The 18,108-nt window shown below is 32.4% G+C and overlaps 1 protein-coding gene across 1 annotated transcript; it reads left to right on the top strand.

The window, feature by feature from the left end:
• Positions 1 to 1,810: 1,810 nt before the first annotated feature.
• On the top strand, positions 1,811 to 17,878 carry lman1 (lectin, mannose-binding, 1). Its single transcript, XM_051093891.1, has 13 exons — positions 1,811 to 2,032; positions 2,926 to 3,080; positions 5,395 to 5,502; positions 6,157 to 6,218; positions 6,814 to 6,913; positions 7,079 to 7,202; positions 8,077 to 8,135; positions 8,326 to 8,458; positions 8,852 to 9,039; positions 9,231 to 9,301; positions 15,138 to 15,297; positions 16,882 to 17,003; positions 17,272 to 17,878. Exons 1-13 carry the CDS (start codon positions 1,840 to 1,842, stop codon positions 17,306 to 17,308), a joined length of 1,512 nt encoding a protein of 503 aa, XP_050949848.1. The 5' UTR covers positions 1,811 to 1,839; the 3' UTR covers positions 17,309 to 17,878.
• Positions 17,879 to 18,108: the final 230 nt, after the last annotated feature.

Here is an 18,108-nt window from a genome sequence, read left to right as displayed (position 1 = left end):
AGTTTTATATGACGTTTAGCATGCTTTGCTGTGTCATTTGATCAACATAAAGAAAACAAATACATAAAATAAAAAAGTTTTGTACTCTTACATGTAAAAAAACACAAATGACATTGCATGTCATCAACCGCAGGTCCCTCTCTGGTTCTTTTAGCTGTGTCAGGGTCAGCTAATGTTAACCTTAGAGTGAGGTCATCCCCTCATTAGCCCTCACCGATTAGCATAGAAAGTGAATGGCGGGGGATTATAACAGACCCCCCCTCATGTCCTGCTGAGGGTTTGGGATGCCACTCTGAAAAAAGACACCTCAGGAGCCACTGCTCTCCATTTGGTTCTGATCCCTTCCACACGGTGCTAGTACTGCATTACCACTGACCTGAGAGCAGGGGGTTGTGATTGGTCAAAATGACAGGATGTCATCTACCTGAGGCAGCCCACAGTGAGAGGTCACGCCATCCGCACAATCTCATAAAGATAGCACTCATTAAGACTTTAATTACAGTTTCACTAGCAGGATAGGAAGACATGCTGAGAGTCTTTTGTTCTGGCAATCAAGGTGTGTGTACTGAGAAAGAAAGAGAAAGTTTTTATCCAAAGCTGATAGCACATAATTTCCTGTTTTTGTTGAATGCTTTGATTTTTAGCACTGTGTGTGTAAATTAATATGTTATTAAAAATAATACATAAATCAACTAAAAAAAAAAAAAAACGCTACCAGTCAAAATATTTTTTTAAGAAGTCTCTTTTGCCTGGATTTATTTGATCCAAAGTACAGCAAAAACAGTTTACTATTTAAAACAACTGCTTTCTATTTGAATATATTTTAAACTGTAATTTATTCCTGTGATTTTAAAACTGAATTTTTAGCATCGTTACTCCAGTCACATGATCCTTTAGAAATCATTCTAATATTCTGATTTGCTGCTCAAAAAACATTTATTATTATTATTATTATTATTATTATTATGTTGAAAACAGCTGAGTAGAATTTTCTCAGGTTTCTTTGATGAATAGAAAGTTCAGAAGAACAGCATTTATCTGAAATAGAAATCTTTTGTAACATTATAAATGTCTTTATCATCACTTTAGATCAATTTAAGGCATCCTTGCTAAATAAAAGTATAAATTTCTATTAAAAAAATGGATCTTTAGAAAGATCTTTGGATTTTTCTAATCATCAAGGAATCCTGAAAAATCCAGTTTTAAATATTGATGACGGTGATAATACTAATAAATGTTTCTTAAACAGCAAATCAGCATATTAGAATGATTTCTGAAGGATCATGTGACACTGAAGACTGGAGTAATGATGCTAAAAATTCAACTTTAAAATCACATGAATAAATTAGTTTAAAATATATTCAAATAGAAACCAGTTGTTTTAAATAGTAAAAAAAAAAAAAAAAAAAAAGAATGTTTTGCTGTACTTTGGATCAAATAAATGCAAGCTTGGTGAGAATAAATAAATAAATAAATAAAACATTAAAAATCTGCTGTTCAAAAACTTTTTAGTAGTGTAGATCTGTGTGTGTGTGTGTAAAGATGGTTAGTTGATGTTTAAAAAGTCTCATATAAAAGTATTATAATCTTACAACGGTAAAAAATAACTGTTAACAGCTCTTTGGCACAGATTTCTGTTACTATAGTAATTTTAAGGTACGTTATGACACGTCTTGTACAAAGTCATACGTACCTGAAAACGAGGCTCAAAGCGGTTCACTTGTTAATTCCCCGCCTGTCAATCAAGCGCTTCAGCCAATGAGAGAGCGCCCTGTTGGCCCTTCAGCGTTTCCAGTTATCCCGCCCCTCTCTGCGCTACGTCAGCACTCAGACTCAAACATGGCGGTGCCCATAGCCAAGTGCCTGGCAGCTTATGCCTATTTATTACTAATATCTTTAATATTTCCGCTCGCTTTCGCCGACAGCGCTGTCGGGGACTCGCCGCACCGGCGTTTTGAGTATAAATACAGTTTCAAAGGGCCACATCTGACACAGAGTGATGGAACAATCCCATTCTGGATTCATACTGGGAGTAAGTTGATAGATTCTGTCCTCTCTCATCCATCTGTATTAATGTCTGTCATCTGTCAGGATGTTTAGTCTGTGCAGATACGTGTAGTTTAAATACCCCTTTAAATCTATGTGAAGCTGCATTATTATTGGTGGTGCAATATTATTGAATGAATGATGAAGACTTGCATTGCTTTTTTTGCATTAATGTAAAAATTGTGATATTTTGTAACATATTTTAAAATAAACTATTAATATTTTTTAAAAATCAGTGCACTACCTCAGTTTTTATATGTTTGTTTGAGTGCCAGCTGTGTTTTTTTATGGTGTGTTGAGAAATCAGCAGCTGCTTCTTAATAAGAAGTGTTATGTTGATTAGTCATTCGACTCACATAATCATTTTTGATGCACAGTCTTGGTGACATCGATAAAACTGTGAATAATAAATATATGCATGCAGTTTCACAGCTGACATGGCACTAGTTTTCCTAAAGGGTTAAACAAATCTGTCTCGGCGTGTGCGAAGAGCAAAGTTCTGTTTTGCAACACTTCCCAAGTCTCTCAATTGCGCTGCACGTATTAGCCGGCAGGAGCAATAAATGCTGTTTATTTAGTCCTCAGATTTATTGTTGTAGTTTCTGTCATGATCTGTTTAAATAGATTTATCACAATAGAGAAGTACGCTGTCAGGGAAGTCTGTACTTATAAACCTGGCATTGTGCCAGATATCACAAGGGTGTGTGATGGTGAAATATGTAATGTAAATGCTTTCTATATCCAATAATGTAAGCTATACTGATGGGTTTGGAAAGTAGCAAATGCTCAGAAACCAGCTTTCTTACCTCAGCTCATCCTGGTTTTGAGAAACAAGCATTTAATATAAAAAAAATTAATTGCATTCTGTCTTTTCTTCAGATGCCATTCCTAGTTCGGATCAGATCCGAATCACCCCATCTTTGCGGAGCCAGAAGGGTTCGGTTTGGACAAAAAGCCCTGTACGTTTTGAACACTGGGAAGCTGAAGTGGCATTCCGTGTGTCTGGACGAGGACGTATGGGAGCAGATGGATTGGTAAGAGGGGGGAAATTATTTATTAAATATTTTTCTAATAAATATAATATAAAATAACTATTTATATATGTGAGCCTCATTTCTACGTTTGTGGCTGTAGGCATTTGTAAGCACACAGAAGCACAGGCATAAATTGTTAGCGTTATGACGGTGGAGGGTCATGTTGACCCTTTTAGGGCTATGACAGCCTTGAGCTAGTGTCACAGGTTAAATCCCAGATTGTGTGATATATGAGCTAAAATATGACTGATAGAAGCCTTTTGAGATCTTAAGTTAAGCATTTACACAAGTAGCACACTAGAAATTGCTTTGGTTGCACCCTTTGTTTAAGTTAAAAAAAAAAAAAGTCTTCTATGTATTAAAGTTTGTTATGCTACAAAAAAAAGGTAATTGCTATTTAATTTTTTTTTTCATTGTACAATTCTGATTTTATTTATATATATATATATATATATATATATATATATACATACACACACTCATACTACCATTCAAAAGGTTTTGTAATATTTTTGATCAATTAAAAACTACGATTTACGATTTAATTTATTATTAATTATTTAATTAATTTAATTGATTTATTGTCAATATTGGAAACCTGTGATAATTCTTGAATAAGAAGTAAAAAAAAATATAATATATTTTGTAAATATATATATACTACCATTTGGGGTCTGTATTTTTAAGACGGGTTTTTTTTTTCGGCAAGGATGTTAAATTAATGAACAGTGATGATACAGACTTGTTATAAAATGTTAGAAAATATTACTTTTTTAAATAAATTCTGTTCTTTTTTTATTTTTTATTCATCAAAGAATCCTCAAAAAAGTATCTCAGGTTCCAAAAAAATATTAAGCAGCAAAACTGTTTCTAACATTGATGATAAATCAACATATTGTTAATAAATCAGAATGATTTTTGAAGGATCATGTGACACTAAAGACTAGAGTAATGGATGATGAAAATTTAGCTTTGCATCACATGAATAAATTATGTTCTACAGTATATTCAAATAAAAAACATTACTTTAAATTGTAATAATATTTCACAATATTACTGTTTTATTCTGTGTTTTTGATCAAATTCATGCAGCCTTGATGAACAGAAGAAACATCTAAAAAAAAAAACATTAAAAATCTTACTGATCACAATTTGTCCAAATTCTGAAATATAAACTCACAGTTACAAGAATTATGAGATAAAGTCACAATTACCTTATTCTTTTATTTTATTTTTTGATTCCTTGGCAGAAACAAGCTTCCATACTATTTATTTACTCAAAACTGCAGTAAACCTTTTTTTTAAATAATAATATCACAACTTAAAGTAACTGTTTTCTATTTTAAGATAATATAAAATGTCGTTTATCCCTGTGATGCAAAGCAGAATTTTCAGCATCATTACTCCAGTCTTTAGTGTCACATGATCCTTCAGAAATCATTTTAATATGTTGATTTGTTTCTCAACAAACAATTCTTATTGTCATTGTTGAAAACAGTTGTACTGCGTATGATTTTTGTAGAAACCATTTTTTTCCAAGATTCTTGGAATCCCTGCATTTTGCTAATAAACATGACATTTAAAACTTGTACACGACACAAGTGCAAAACTTTAGCTGACGTGTGAAGGACACACGTGTGAAACAGAAACTGCGAAACAGTCAAGCAGAATGGCAGTGTGCCTACTTCCTGTAAAGTCATATCTAGAGATCAGAAAATCATAAGGACTTGAAGGTGGGAAGTTTTCACTAAAAGCATAGAAATAAGCTAACAGCCACCTAGAACACCTGCATAGTCATGCCCGGGCAACCACCCAGGACATCCTAGCATTGTGGCGGCAGTTTTGCATGGGCACACAACTGTCACATTTTCTTCATAAGATGTAAAAATCTAGTTATATGTTACTATTATTGCTTTTCACAAACCATGAAATTGTAGGTTTACATATCAAGCTCACTGTGATTCATTTCATGATTCATCATGAGCTTATCATGATGCATCATGAGTTTTCTTAAATTGTTAAAAGTCATTAGGTTTAGATATTTCATCTTATCACAGGCAGTTCTTTTTGCACAGAATAAACCTATTTTATCTGGAAAAGCATCCATAGGTCAGACTTGATAAATTCAGGTTGTTCGACATTTGCGGTGTAGAATGAGCAATTAAAATGTAGTGTTGTACAAGTAACATGTGCTTTCTTTGAATTGTCCCACAGTCCAGTGGAGCAGACCACACTGATCTCAAGCACCACTTACCAAATTACCCATGCTCACTGAAGAGAGCCTGATGTGTGTGTGTGTTTCTGTGTTCTGTAGGCCATATGGTTCACGGCCGGTCAAGGTCTGGAGGGTCCTGTGTACGGGGCCGCTGATCAGTGGAACGGCGTGGGAATATTCTTTGACTCTTTTGATAATGATGGAAAGGTGATTACACACAAGTATAATTTTAAATATTGCATTTTATTTTTTAGAATTTTATTTTAGTTTTATTAATTTCTTTTATTATTTAAATGTGTAAAAATAATAAATTATATCAAATGTTATTCACAATTGTTGAATTAAATCTAATTATTTAAAAATTAGATTTAATTAAATTAAAAAGCTAGGATGTAGTATATTAAAAATTGCTCAAGTTGCATTTTTGCTAAATGGAATTAACATTAAAAATGAAAACAAACAATTTGACTTTTAAAGGCATTACATTTTTTTTAACTAGTTTTTAAAATAATTTTGGGGCTTTTCTTAGCAAATTTTAATGTTTGATTAATCAGCATGGTTGTTTTTAATCTTTTTTTTTTTAGCCTTAAAATTTATTGTAGCTATTAGTTAATTGAAAAAATATTTTTAACACTTGCTTGTGTCAGTAAAATGCCGTTTTTTGTTTTTGAACGATGTGCCTTTTTCAGTCAAAACATCTTAAGGTAGAGCTAAATATATATTTATCAACAGATTATGATTATGTGTTTTGCGTTTGCCTCAGAAACAAACATCAGTGCACCTCAGTAGATTTGTTTTTTTGTTTCCTAAATGTACTAAATAAGGATTATGTCTCTCTTCTCTGTGACTTTGCTATTGTAGAAAAACAACCCTGCTGTCCTGGTGGTGGGAAACAATGGAAAACTTATTTACGACCATCAAAAGTAAGTAAACATATCCTCCTCCTTGCTGACATCAGCGCTCTCATTTTTACAACTGAAAGGAGATTAGGAAATATGATTATTTATGAGAGAGAGAGTCTAATCCTCTGTCTGTCTTAATCTGAGTGCAGTAACAGTGAAAGCATTAAATTAGATCTGTGAGCCAGCGGGAGAGAGCTGTCAGCAGCATATGTGCTAGACATATAGAAAAATACCCATAGGGTATAGGGTAATGCATTGTGTTTCCTTCTGGAGCATCAGTGAGCGTTTAAACCATCTGTAATAGTTGCATATGAGTCCCTCAGTTGTCCTCGGTGTAAAAAATGGATCTCAAAATCATACAGTCATTAAGAATTGACTGTATGTAAACTTAAGTACGGTCATTTTTTATAAATTCAACTATTATTTTCCATTGTGGACTATATGTAAACCTCTTTTTTGTGAAATATCTTATTAAGGTAAGTACTAAATAAAAAATAATGTGCATTTTATATGATCCCTCTTATTTTGGTAAAATAATTAACATTTTGCAGATTCTGCAAGGTGTATGTAAACTTTTGACTTCAAATGTTTATACTAAACCATATTTTTCCTTCAGTGATGGCACAACCCAGTCTCTCGGTACATGTCTAAGAGACTTCAGAAACAAACCTTACCCTGTACGCGCCAAAATCACCTACTACAAGCGAACTTTATCGGTAGGTCAAATTTATATCATCAAACAACCAATAATAATGCTCAAAATCGATTAATTCTAAAGAACTAACTAAAATTTGACCTTTTGACTATGATGAGAGAAGTTAAAATTAAAATCTAAAATTTCCAAGCTATAATAACATCTGAATTGTTCTCAATAATTTCAGGTTTTCATCAATAATGGTTTTACTCCTGATAAAGACGATTATGAGTTCTGCACCAGGGTTGAAAACATGATCATTCCTGAGACTGGTTATTTTGGCATCTCTGCGGCCACCGGAGGACTTGCAGGTATGGGATAAACATAACCAAATTTAGTTAAGAGCTTTCTATTTCAAATTGAAAGTCCGGTGTTTTCTTTGTTATCCTTCAGCTGGATCAACTATCAAGAAAATAGATGGCTTTCAACCATGAGAAGTCATAGTTCACCCAAAAATGAAAATTCTATCATCACTCGCCCTCAAAAACACAAAAGAAGAAATTTTGAAGAATGTTGGTAACCAAACAGTTACCGGTAGCCATTGACTTTCATTGTATTTTTTCTTCCACTCTATGGAAGCCTATGGCTACCGTGAACTGTTTGATTACCAACATTCTACAGAAAATCATCTTTTGTGTTCAACAGAAAAGAGAAACTCATACAGGTTTGGACTAACTTGAGGATGAGTAAATGATGACAGAATTTTCATTTTTGAGTGAACTGTACCTTTAAGATATAAAACGTAATCTAAGAAATAGTTTGTAGCATTTATCCACCTTATTCTTTCTTTAAGAGCAGGCACAGCCATTTGTAAATTTTATGGGTCTGGCTTCCGGTCTCATCTGCATCCAGCTATTTTTAGCTGTGCAAAACGCACGTTTTGCTGCTTGATATTGCAAATAGTCATGTCTTACCATATTATTTTAATGTATTATCTTAATTATGAGCACACTGGTTTGTAGTGCAAACAGTTTCACCATTTGCTGCACGTTGTTGTTCTTATTCTCCTTATTTTCATATAGTGGCTAATGAACCGGAAGCATTGAATAATAAGGTGGATAGCTAAAAGAAGCAGTTTTATACTTCAAAACATGTTTGGTATTTCTGGTGCTAGTGAAATTGCACACTACAGCATAAAAAATATGGCTAAACTTTTTTTTTTTTTTTTATTATTATCCCCAACAGATGACCATGACGTTCTGTCATTTTTGCTGTTCAGACTTACCGAGCCTGGGCAGAATCTGGTACGCACTTTTTTTCTCCCCGCACAGTCGCGAACACACATTTAAGTATGATTAAAAAGAATCGGCCATACTTATTTCATAAGTGTCCACCTCTTACTCCATCTCTCTTGTTCATTATAATTGGAGTATGCGTAAGTGTGTCTATGTGCGTGAGTGGGTTTGAATGTGTGTTTTGTGTCTTTCTATAAAGCCTCCCCCAGAAAAAGAGATTCCCAAAGAGGAGAAGGACAAGTACCAGGAGGAATTTGAGAATTTCCAACAAGAGCTGGACAAAAGGAAAGAGGAGTTTCAGAAAGAGCACCCTGATGTCCAGGGGCAGCCCAGTGAGTTGCTCTCATTCTGTCTGAAGTTTTGACCTCAGACGCACATTCAGCTTTAGGTTTTCATGATGTTCATAGTCAAAAGAAATGTCCTGGCATAAAAAAAACATCTACAATGATGAAATATTTTTTGTAAAAACACTTTCTTTTCCTATACATTTTCATAAATTCTCCTCAGATCTTAGATCTGATTGGACGAGGTAGATTTTATTGCAACAGTTATTTTTTTTAGCCTAGATATATATAGATATGTAGATATAGATATAGATATATATTTGTTTATTTATTCTATTGTATTTTTTTAACTATGCTAAATGGCTTACAAAACTTAGTTGTTTAAAGATGAAAAACCCATATTTGTAGAAAAACATCTGTTCAGTGTTTCTCTTCTGGCAGTTGAGGACCTGTTTGAAAGCGTTAACGACCGGGAAATCCGTCAGGTGTTTGAGGGGCAGAATCGAATCCACCTGGAAATCAAGCAGCTGAACAGACAGCTGGCTATGATTTTGGACGAACAACGCCGTTATGTGTCAGTCATCACAGAGGAGATCGCTAAACGCTCGTCACAAGCACAGTCAGGACAGGTAAGACATGACAAATGCAATTGAAATATGGCAAAAATACATTTTACTGTGTATTAAAACACTAACTTTAACCAGATTTTGTTGCTTTCTCAGTTTGTGAAGCACTAAAATTATATGATTGCTTTTGATACTTAAAAGTGATTTATCTAATTTACCAGTTAGCCTGACTAATAATTACATGCTTTATTTAGGCTCCCAGTCATGAAATGGAAACCATTGTTAATACACAGCATGAGGTTTTGAGGAACCTTGATGAAGTAAGGTAAGTCCCCAATGAAACAACTGTATTATTACGGTATTTATGAAAAATAAGTCACACCTTCAAATTTGCGTTGTTGAGAAAAGCACATAAGTTGCATCAGTATATAAGTCACATTTTAATGTCATCTCGTCATGTTTCATATGGATTACATAATCTGAGAATATTTGATTTCTTTTTGAATTGGTTCATTTAAAAGTAGACATTTCACTCTTTATTAGGACTGCCCCCTAATAGTCGACTAACCATTGGTCGACCAAAATTTTATTACTCGCTTCGTTGCAGAAACAAAAAATTCTACGCATTTCCAAAGTCACGCAGTCCGTGACAAACTGATTGTTAAGGGCTGGTCTATGTGGTAATACAGTACTCAGGCAGGACGTCCAAACACTCGACTATCATTTAAAAATTTTACATATGGCTTGTCATCTGAAATATCTAAATGTGTTAGCAACCTTACATGGCCGCTCAGTCTAAAGTTAACCTGGAAAAATGTGTGCTATTGAAGTGTCTGTGCTGAATGTGGAAGCTGAACAGTAGCGTGTTTACTGTATAACAGGTGGAGCCGCTGGTGCGGTCACTTGCGTTTAAAATGGTCCCCTTTTTGGTCATACAGATAAGAGTAATACATCTTTAGAATCTGTAAAGACTCTACATTTATTTGTGTGCATGCACAATAACAACAAAACATTGCGCTTTTGTAAAATAATGAAAGCAAACAGGAGGCGCTTTCTGCCGTCTCGATCTCTGTGAACTTGAGCGCCAAACTCCAAATCTCTGTCTTTGTGTGTAGTTTTCTTACATATCTTACATCTATAGAGAGCAAAATGTCTACATTCAAATGAACCAATTCAAATAGGAAACATATATTCTCAGATTATGTAATCTGTATGAAACATGCATACAGGCGCATTCATTACTGTGGAGATGATGAGTCAGTGTCGCCGAATTCATCTCTTAAGATGAAAAAAAAAGAAAGCACTAGTGTATCAATACATTATTAAAATGTTAATGCATTCTCCTTACCGTTTTTCCCTGACACATTCATTATTATTATTAGATTAGAGCGCTTATTAGGTTATGTAGGCAATTAAAGGCTCATTATATTACATTATAATGGTTTATTAATAAATGTTTGATTAGTCGATTAATGCTTAAAATGAATGACTACTAGTCGAGACGGTAGAAAGCGCATCCTGTTTGCTTTCGTTATTTTACAAAAGCACAACGTTTCGTTGTTATTGTTATAGTTTTTTTTTTTTTTTCTAAGCGACTAAACTTTTTGTCGACCAAGCCTCTTCTCGTCAACTATTAGGGGACAGCAAACTTTAAACAAATGTATTTTTATTTAACCTAAAACTAACTAATAAAAAACTAGTATGGAAAATTCCTAGCCAATAAAGTGTTAAATCGCATCCAATATCTGAGTGAAACAACTACTTAAAGGCCTTAGCGCATTACACGCCTTTGCAAAAGACTGAACAGCGCAAGAGATTAGGTTTTGTCTGTAAACTTCCTGTTTGTTGTGTCTCTACATAAAGATCTAAAGATGTTCCTTGTTTAATCCAGATTAAATACATTTGCTTGTTATTCTGTTGTTGGCAGCATTGTTTTTTTGTTTTGTTAGCGGGCAGTTGTTTGTTTTCCTCCAGGTATTTTTGAAGCGAGGTGTAGACGAACAAGGATTAAAGCACAAAGGCCAAATCAAACAATAAGGCTTTGGGATTAGACACCAAAATACAGCATTTAAAACTCTTTAACTGCGCAAGGAGAGGATTAGCCCACAAAAGACTGTTTTTACAACTCTTTAACTCAGATGTGTCCAAACTATAATGATTGTTAAACCGATTTTCAGAACAACACTTACCAGAGGTTTTGTTGTTAGGGATTTAAGCAAGAGATTTGTTTGTAACGGATGCATTTAGATTAAGAGTTAAGTTGCAGAAGTGCATTGTTTGAAAGTTTTAAAAACCTAATTACGTCCTATATTTTATTAAAACTGAATTTAACCACAACAGGAAAAGCTTTATTCATATCTGCGCCATCTTGAACCATTCAAGACATTTTTCTCTATGTCATCAAGATGCCGTCTTTGTTCACTATTTAGAGCATATGCAAATATTGTTACTTTTAATTTTAACATAATATAGTCTTTATCAAAATGGCAGAATTGAGGCCACATTGTCGTCCTATTGTCGGAAAGACGTTGAAAAGGTCAGTAATCTGTCGATTGTTCATTTAGGCTAATCCTATTTAAACAGCATTTGGTCCGCAACAAACAAATGCTCAGCTCGATCAAATTCATCTTATAGATTATGTACATATTACTATCTTAACCTTTACTTTTTTATATCATAATTTCATTTTACTCATCTTAGCCCAACTTATCTGATAAAAAAATAATAATAAATCACCTTCTTTAGACATATAGGTCATTTGAAGTGGATAAAGATTACGGGGAGAGGGTTACTAAATGTTCACTTTTTGCCTCAAGGGAGATTTGTGTCTAATTTTTTTTTTTCTCCCTTAAGAAACAAATTTGATTCTGTTTAGGCACCTTATGGGCCTCTGTTTGATGGATTATATGCGCATCTTTAAATATATCCATCATACACCAGCGAATACACGGTCTGCTTCTGATTGCTTTCTTATCTTTGTAATTCCCCAAGGAGTCTGTACTTATGACTTACCAAACGTTTTCATTTTGTCCGTCCCATCATATTTTTTTATCCTAGTAATCATCTTAGAATTCTGAAGACGATATCCAAAGGAATGGGGTTCAGATAATACATGATCAGTAAAAAAAAAATGCAAGTTAAGCAGAGAAATTATCTATAATTTAAAGATGTGTTCCTGATTAAAAGGTTAAGCTGTGCGTTGCTCTTTTTTTTAATATGCTGACCATAAATTTGACCTTATTTGGATTTTTAAAAAATTACTGTATATTAAAAGAAAGTTCTGATGATACATTTTTAATTAAATTAAATTTACATAAAATGTTTCTGTAATTCCCATAGTGACTGTTATAAATGTATCTTTTTTTTATGTAAGATTTGTATAATATTCCATCTTTAATGATCATTTTAAGCACACCGCGCTTATAGCCAAATGAAAGTGTCCCCTTGAGGAAAGCTGTGGCATGGCCTGGGTGTTTCTTAATCATCTGAAATATGTTTAAGAAAGGGACCATGTTTTTTAGGAAGATTAATTTAGCAATCATTGCTGCTTGAGCTGCATGGTAATTTCATTTTTTCTATGAGGCTGAGGGATATATGGCCTTTTGGGAGAGTTAAGAGGAGGCTTAAAAGATTAGATTGGGACAATTCACTGTAATATTAAGATTAAGATTTTCTTGGCTGAAGACCTTGGACGCAGCAGTCATTTGCCAGTGTAATCAGGGACACCAGCGTTTGCATGCAATGTTATCAAGATACCACTAGAGGTGTGGGAGAGGCTCAAAAACAGTTATATCAGCCAGAGCTGAACAACAAGTGATTTATTTTATTTTACAGATTACTATTTTGCTGGTGGATATTTGTCATAGTCGTGTAAAAATTAAAGGATTAGTTCACTTCCAGAATAAAAATGGCCTGATAATTTACTCACCCTCATGTCATCCAAGATTTTGTCTTTCTTTCTTCAGTTAAAAGTAAAGGTTTTGAGGAAAACATTCCAAGATTTTTCTCCATATAGTGGACTTTAATGGGTTGAAGGTCCAAATTACAGTTTCAATGCAGCTTCAAAGGGCTCTACACGATCCCAGCCGAGTAAAAAGATCAGATAAGATAAGATACGGGTCTTATCTAGTGAAACGATCATTTATATACTTTTTAACCACAAATGCTCATCTTGCACTAGTTTGACTTCATGCATTGCATAATCACATTGGAGAGGTCACACGTGGTTAGTTCTTCGTCTGTGTGCTTCAATTAAAAAATGTAGGATACAGCTCATTTTCTCCTCCAACATCGTTGTTGTACCTTTTTTGTAAAGAGTGTTTCACTTTCTTTGCACGTTTGCTTTGTAAACACCGGGTCGGTACTTTCGCCTACATTACAGGTGCCTGTTACGCAATGCATGAGGTCGGGCTAGTGCAAGATGAGCATTCGTGGTTAAAAAGTATAAAAAAAATGACACATTTTTTAGAAAATGACCAATCGTTTCGCTAGATAAGACTCTTATTTTTCAGCTGGGATCGTGTAGAGCCCTTTGAAGCTGCATTGAAGCTACAATTTGGACCTTCAACCCGTTGGATCCCATTGAAGTCCACTATATGGAGAAAAATTAATAAAAAAAAAAAAAGACTTAATTTCTTTCGACTGAAAAAAGAAAGACATGAACATCTTGGATGACATAGGCGTGAGTAAAATATTAGGAAATTTTTATTCTGTGAACTAATTAAGTGAACTAATCCTTTAAATTTCTGGCATTTAAAAAAAAGTCATATTGAAATAGAATATTTATCTGTTACTCCAAACCTGAATTATCCATTGCAACGCATTGAAATGTTAGAAATGTCATTTATATATATATATATATATATATATATATATATATATATATATATATGAGTTACAGTTACTAGTTTATTCTCACAAATATATACAAAAGTATAATTTTATTTTATTTTAATATATTATAGTAGTAATAGTAATTAACTAATTACTATATATATATTTAAAGTTTAAATATATCAAATAACTTGGATGCCCCCAATATTAAATATGTTAAATGAATGAAATTTAGATGAAATAAATAAAATTTTTAGTTTACTCACCAGAATAATATTAAAAATCTGATATACGATTATGATTATTATTATGATAATTTAGTTTTAAACTTTAGCAGTTAGATCTTTAGTAATTAGAATAACCATGTATGAATGCATATTTGTTACGTTGACTGAACTTAGGACTGGTGGTGGCGCTTAAGATATTTTGTAATGTAGTGTTTCTATAAAAAAAAGGGGAAAAAACTAAAAATTATTCTGATAAGAAAACAAAGCTACTACGAATTCTACTATTAATAACAATTTAAAAGCACTAAGGTCTAATGAGCTGCTGGATTCATGAATATTAATCACATTGTCTGTGTTCGCTCAAACTGATTTGATAGGTGAGCGCCAGCCAATGAGATGTGCCGATTGCACATTAGTTCCGCCTACTACCGGAGAAACCGGCAGTTCTTAAAAGCTGAAGAATTCCAAAGGAACTCCGTTATTTTGAAAGGAAAATAAGATGAACTGAAAAATACAATTATAATAATATAATAAATTATAGTAATGGCGTATTTTATTGTCAGTTACGGGGGAAACAGTAATTCGGTTGATTACTCGTTACAGAAAAAATAACGCCGTTAGTAATGCCGTTTATTTATAACACCGTCATTCCCATCACTGCATATAAGTCTGTTAGTTCCAAGGATTGGTGCACGACAAGCTGCAATTTCTTTAATACTTTGAGTGAGGATATTAAGTGCGAATCATCTTTTTGCAAACTCATGTCTACAATAGAGAAATAATGTCATGCAATCCAAAAACATGAGCTTTGTCTTTGAATCAGATCCGCTTAATGCTGTTTTATGCATTTAAAACATAGATTAAGTCTTGCGACACTCGGTCTCAGAGGAATTGATTGTTTGATGAGATCCTCTTGTATGACATACTGTTCCCTTGTAGAAAAACATCTGCATCTGAAACCGTCTGGCATGCACAATTTGAAAATGTTAAACTTTTCTTCTTGAATAATTAATAATATTTTACAAGCTGTCGGACTCATTAATGTTTTTAAAGCGTGATGGCAAATGAAGCATTGCACTAATGTTTTGTTGTGGTTTGTAGGAACACATTGTCAGGCTCACTTAAGCAGTTGGCGACGGGTCAGCAGCAGGGTAACGTTGGCGGGCTTGGATCATATGAGACGGTCCAGCATTTCAATGACATTAAGGAGCATTTGCATGTTGTCAAGAGGAACATCGAACACATAATTCAGAAAAATGCGGTAAGTTCAAAATAAACCAGCATTTCTGCATTAGCACAGTATATGTGAGTCTTAGCTGACAAATAATCACAGTTGCAATCAATAGGCAAACCATCTTGTTTTCTTTTTTGTTGACTTGGTATTTTATTGGTATGCTAGGCTTATCATAGTAAACTAAAACCATAAAAAACTTAAAATAATATGAAAATAATAATAAAAAATAATTAAATTAACTTAAACGGAGGTAAAATATACTTGTTTTATTTCAACCGTTGCCAAGCCAGACTTATCAATTTATTTTTTAACTTGATGTACTAAAATAACTGAAATAAACAATATTGAAAATGATGTGGACATTAAATAATAGTAATAGTAATAGTAATAGTAATAATAATAATGCACAACAAAATGAAACTTTAAAATTAAAATGACAACAGAAATATAAAAATAAAGACTAATTTGAAATATGAATAAAAAATTATAATAGAATCTCAGTGATACTAAAATAACACTGATACTGTTTTTTTTGTTTTGTTTAATATTTATTAAAATGTTTTTTATAATTATATATTATAATACATTATGATGTAGTATATAACTGTAATGTAATATATAATTTTATATTTAAATTATACTTAACACTGATGCTTATATTGTAAGGTTTTTTTTATATTTATTTAAAAAGTTAAATATTTATTACAATTATTTACAATTTTATTATATTAGATTAGATTAGATTAATGTTGATACTTTTTTTACAAGTTTTTTTTGTTTAATATTTCTAAAAATATTATTTTATAATTATAATATATTAGTATAACTGTAATGCAATATATAACTTTATTATATATTGTATTATATTATATTATGTTATACTAGAATAACACTGATACGTATATTGTAACAAGTTTTTTGTTTAATATTTATTACAAAATGTAAAATTATTTTATTTTATTTTATAATTTTATGTTTTGTTGTTATGTTATGTTATGTTTGTTATATTTAATCCTGTCAAAATGCGATTAATCACATCCAAAATAAAAGTTTGTGTTTATATAACATGTGCATGTGCTGTGCATATATATATATATATATATATATATATAATTTACATATAATATAAATCATATATAAATATGAATACACATGTGTGTAAATATTTATTAAATATATCCATGTATGTTTGTGTATTTATATATACACAGCACATATACATATATTATGTAAAATCAAACTTTTATTTTGGATGCAGTTTATCATGATTATGTCAATTTGACAGCAGTATTATATTGTGTTATATTTTATTAGAATAACACTTATATTGTAAGTTTTTTTTATATATTTATTAAAATGTTATTTTATAATTATAGATTACAAAACAATATTATATTATATTATATTATATATTATATTGTATTACTTAATACATTTCATACATTACATCACCTAATAGAATGTCTAGTCATTTACCAATCCCCCCTTCACTCATACATGTGGTTTCTCCCTTTTTTTTTTTTTTTTTTTTTTTTTTTTTTTTTTTTTTGTTTTTTTTTTTTTTTAAGGAAAAAAAAGTCGATAACCCCCTTTTTTGTTCACCATCTTTAGAATCCAGCAGAGAAGGTGAAATGTCCTGAACTTCCTGCTTTACCCACCTGCCTCTCCACCACACACTTTGTGATCTTCATCGTCATTCAATCCCTCCTCTTCTTCGGCTACATTATGTACAAGTGAGTGTATTTTTATGTTGCAGTCAAGCTTTTGAAGAGATATATAAATGTTAAAAGATGTTTTGGTAGTTAAAGTACTGAAATCTTTCCCAATTTCTTTAAATTAAAAACTCTCTTGTTCATATAATGAAAAAGCAAGATGGAAATCACTCAAAAGAGACATTTTGTATGCATGGGACAAAAATGAAGAATATTTTTCAGAGTTTGTAAAATAAAGGGTCATAAATTGCTTAGTGTTTTTAATTTTTCTTTTTTTTCCTACTTCCAGGAGTCAGCAGGAAGCAGCAGCTAAGAAGTTTTTTTGATGACTGGTAGCTCTTGGTAAACACAGCACAACATGTAAATTGTCCGTTTTTGTTAATTACCAGTTTGTTTGTTTTCTGTTTGCAAACTGTAAATTATTATACTTGAAAACTAAAGTATTTTGTTTGAGATTTTTTTTTTTTTTTTTTTTTTTTTTTAATTCTTGATTTTTAATTTGATCAGAGTTGTACAGGAATGAATGACTGCTCTTTTCCAAGTGTGTGTGGCATTTGCAATGGACGATTCCTGAATACGATGTAATATATTCTTAAGAGGCCTGACATTATATTTACTGTTCAATACTGGTCCAGGAATCATTTCATAAACTCAATGACTGTCCCAGGAATGTTCTGAACTGTGGTAAAAAAAGTAATTGCAATAGGATCAAGTATTTTAACACATTCCCTTTGGTAAACCACTACAGTAAGGCAGATTTTTCCATAAAAAGTGTTAAAGCTTTATTGTATTGGTCAAAGCGAGAACCTAAATTTGTGAATGTGTATTTTGAATCTTTAAAAAAAACAAAAATCTTTTTCTTCTCAAACAATTTACATAAAACACAAATCCAATGACTTTTCGTGTTGTCTTGTTTTTATTGAAATATATATATTTCAATAAATATAAGCTGGAAATATAAGCTGGAGGCTTTGAGCTCCTGGATGCAGATGTAAGTGTGTCTGACAGGGCCGGCCTCATGTGGGGGATTATGTAAGGACCCCAACCGTGAGCCTCAGCGCTGCTCTATGGAAGCTTCTATGACCCGGGCCATCGTTAGGGATTAGATCAGAGACAGAGGGCTTTA

Source organism: Labeo rohita, chromosome 21, assembly GCF_022985175.1.
Source record: "Labeo rohita strain BAU-BD-2019 chromosome 21, IGBB_LRoh.1.0, whole genome shotgun sequence".
NCBI lineage: Eukaryota > Metazoa > Chordata > Actinopteri > Cypriniformes > Cyprinidae > Labeo > Labeo rohita.
Note: the sequence above shows the minus strand (reverse complement) of the source record. Positions and strands in the feature narration are given on the sequence as shown.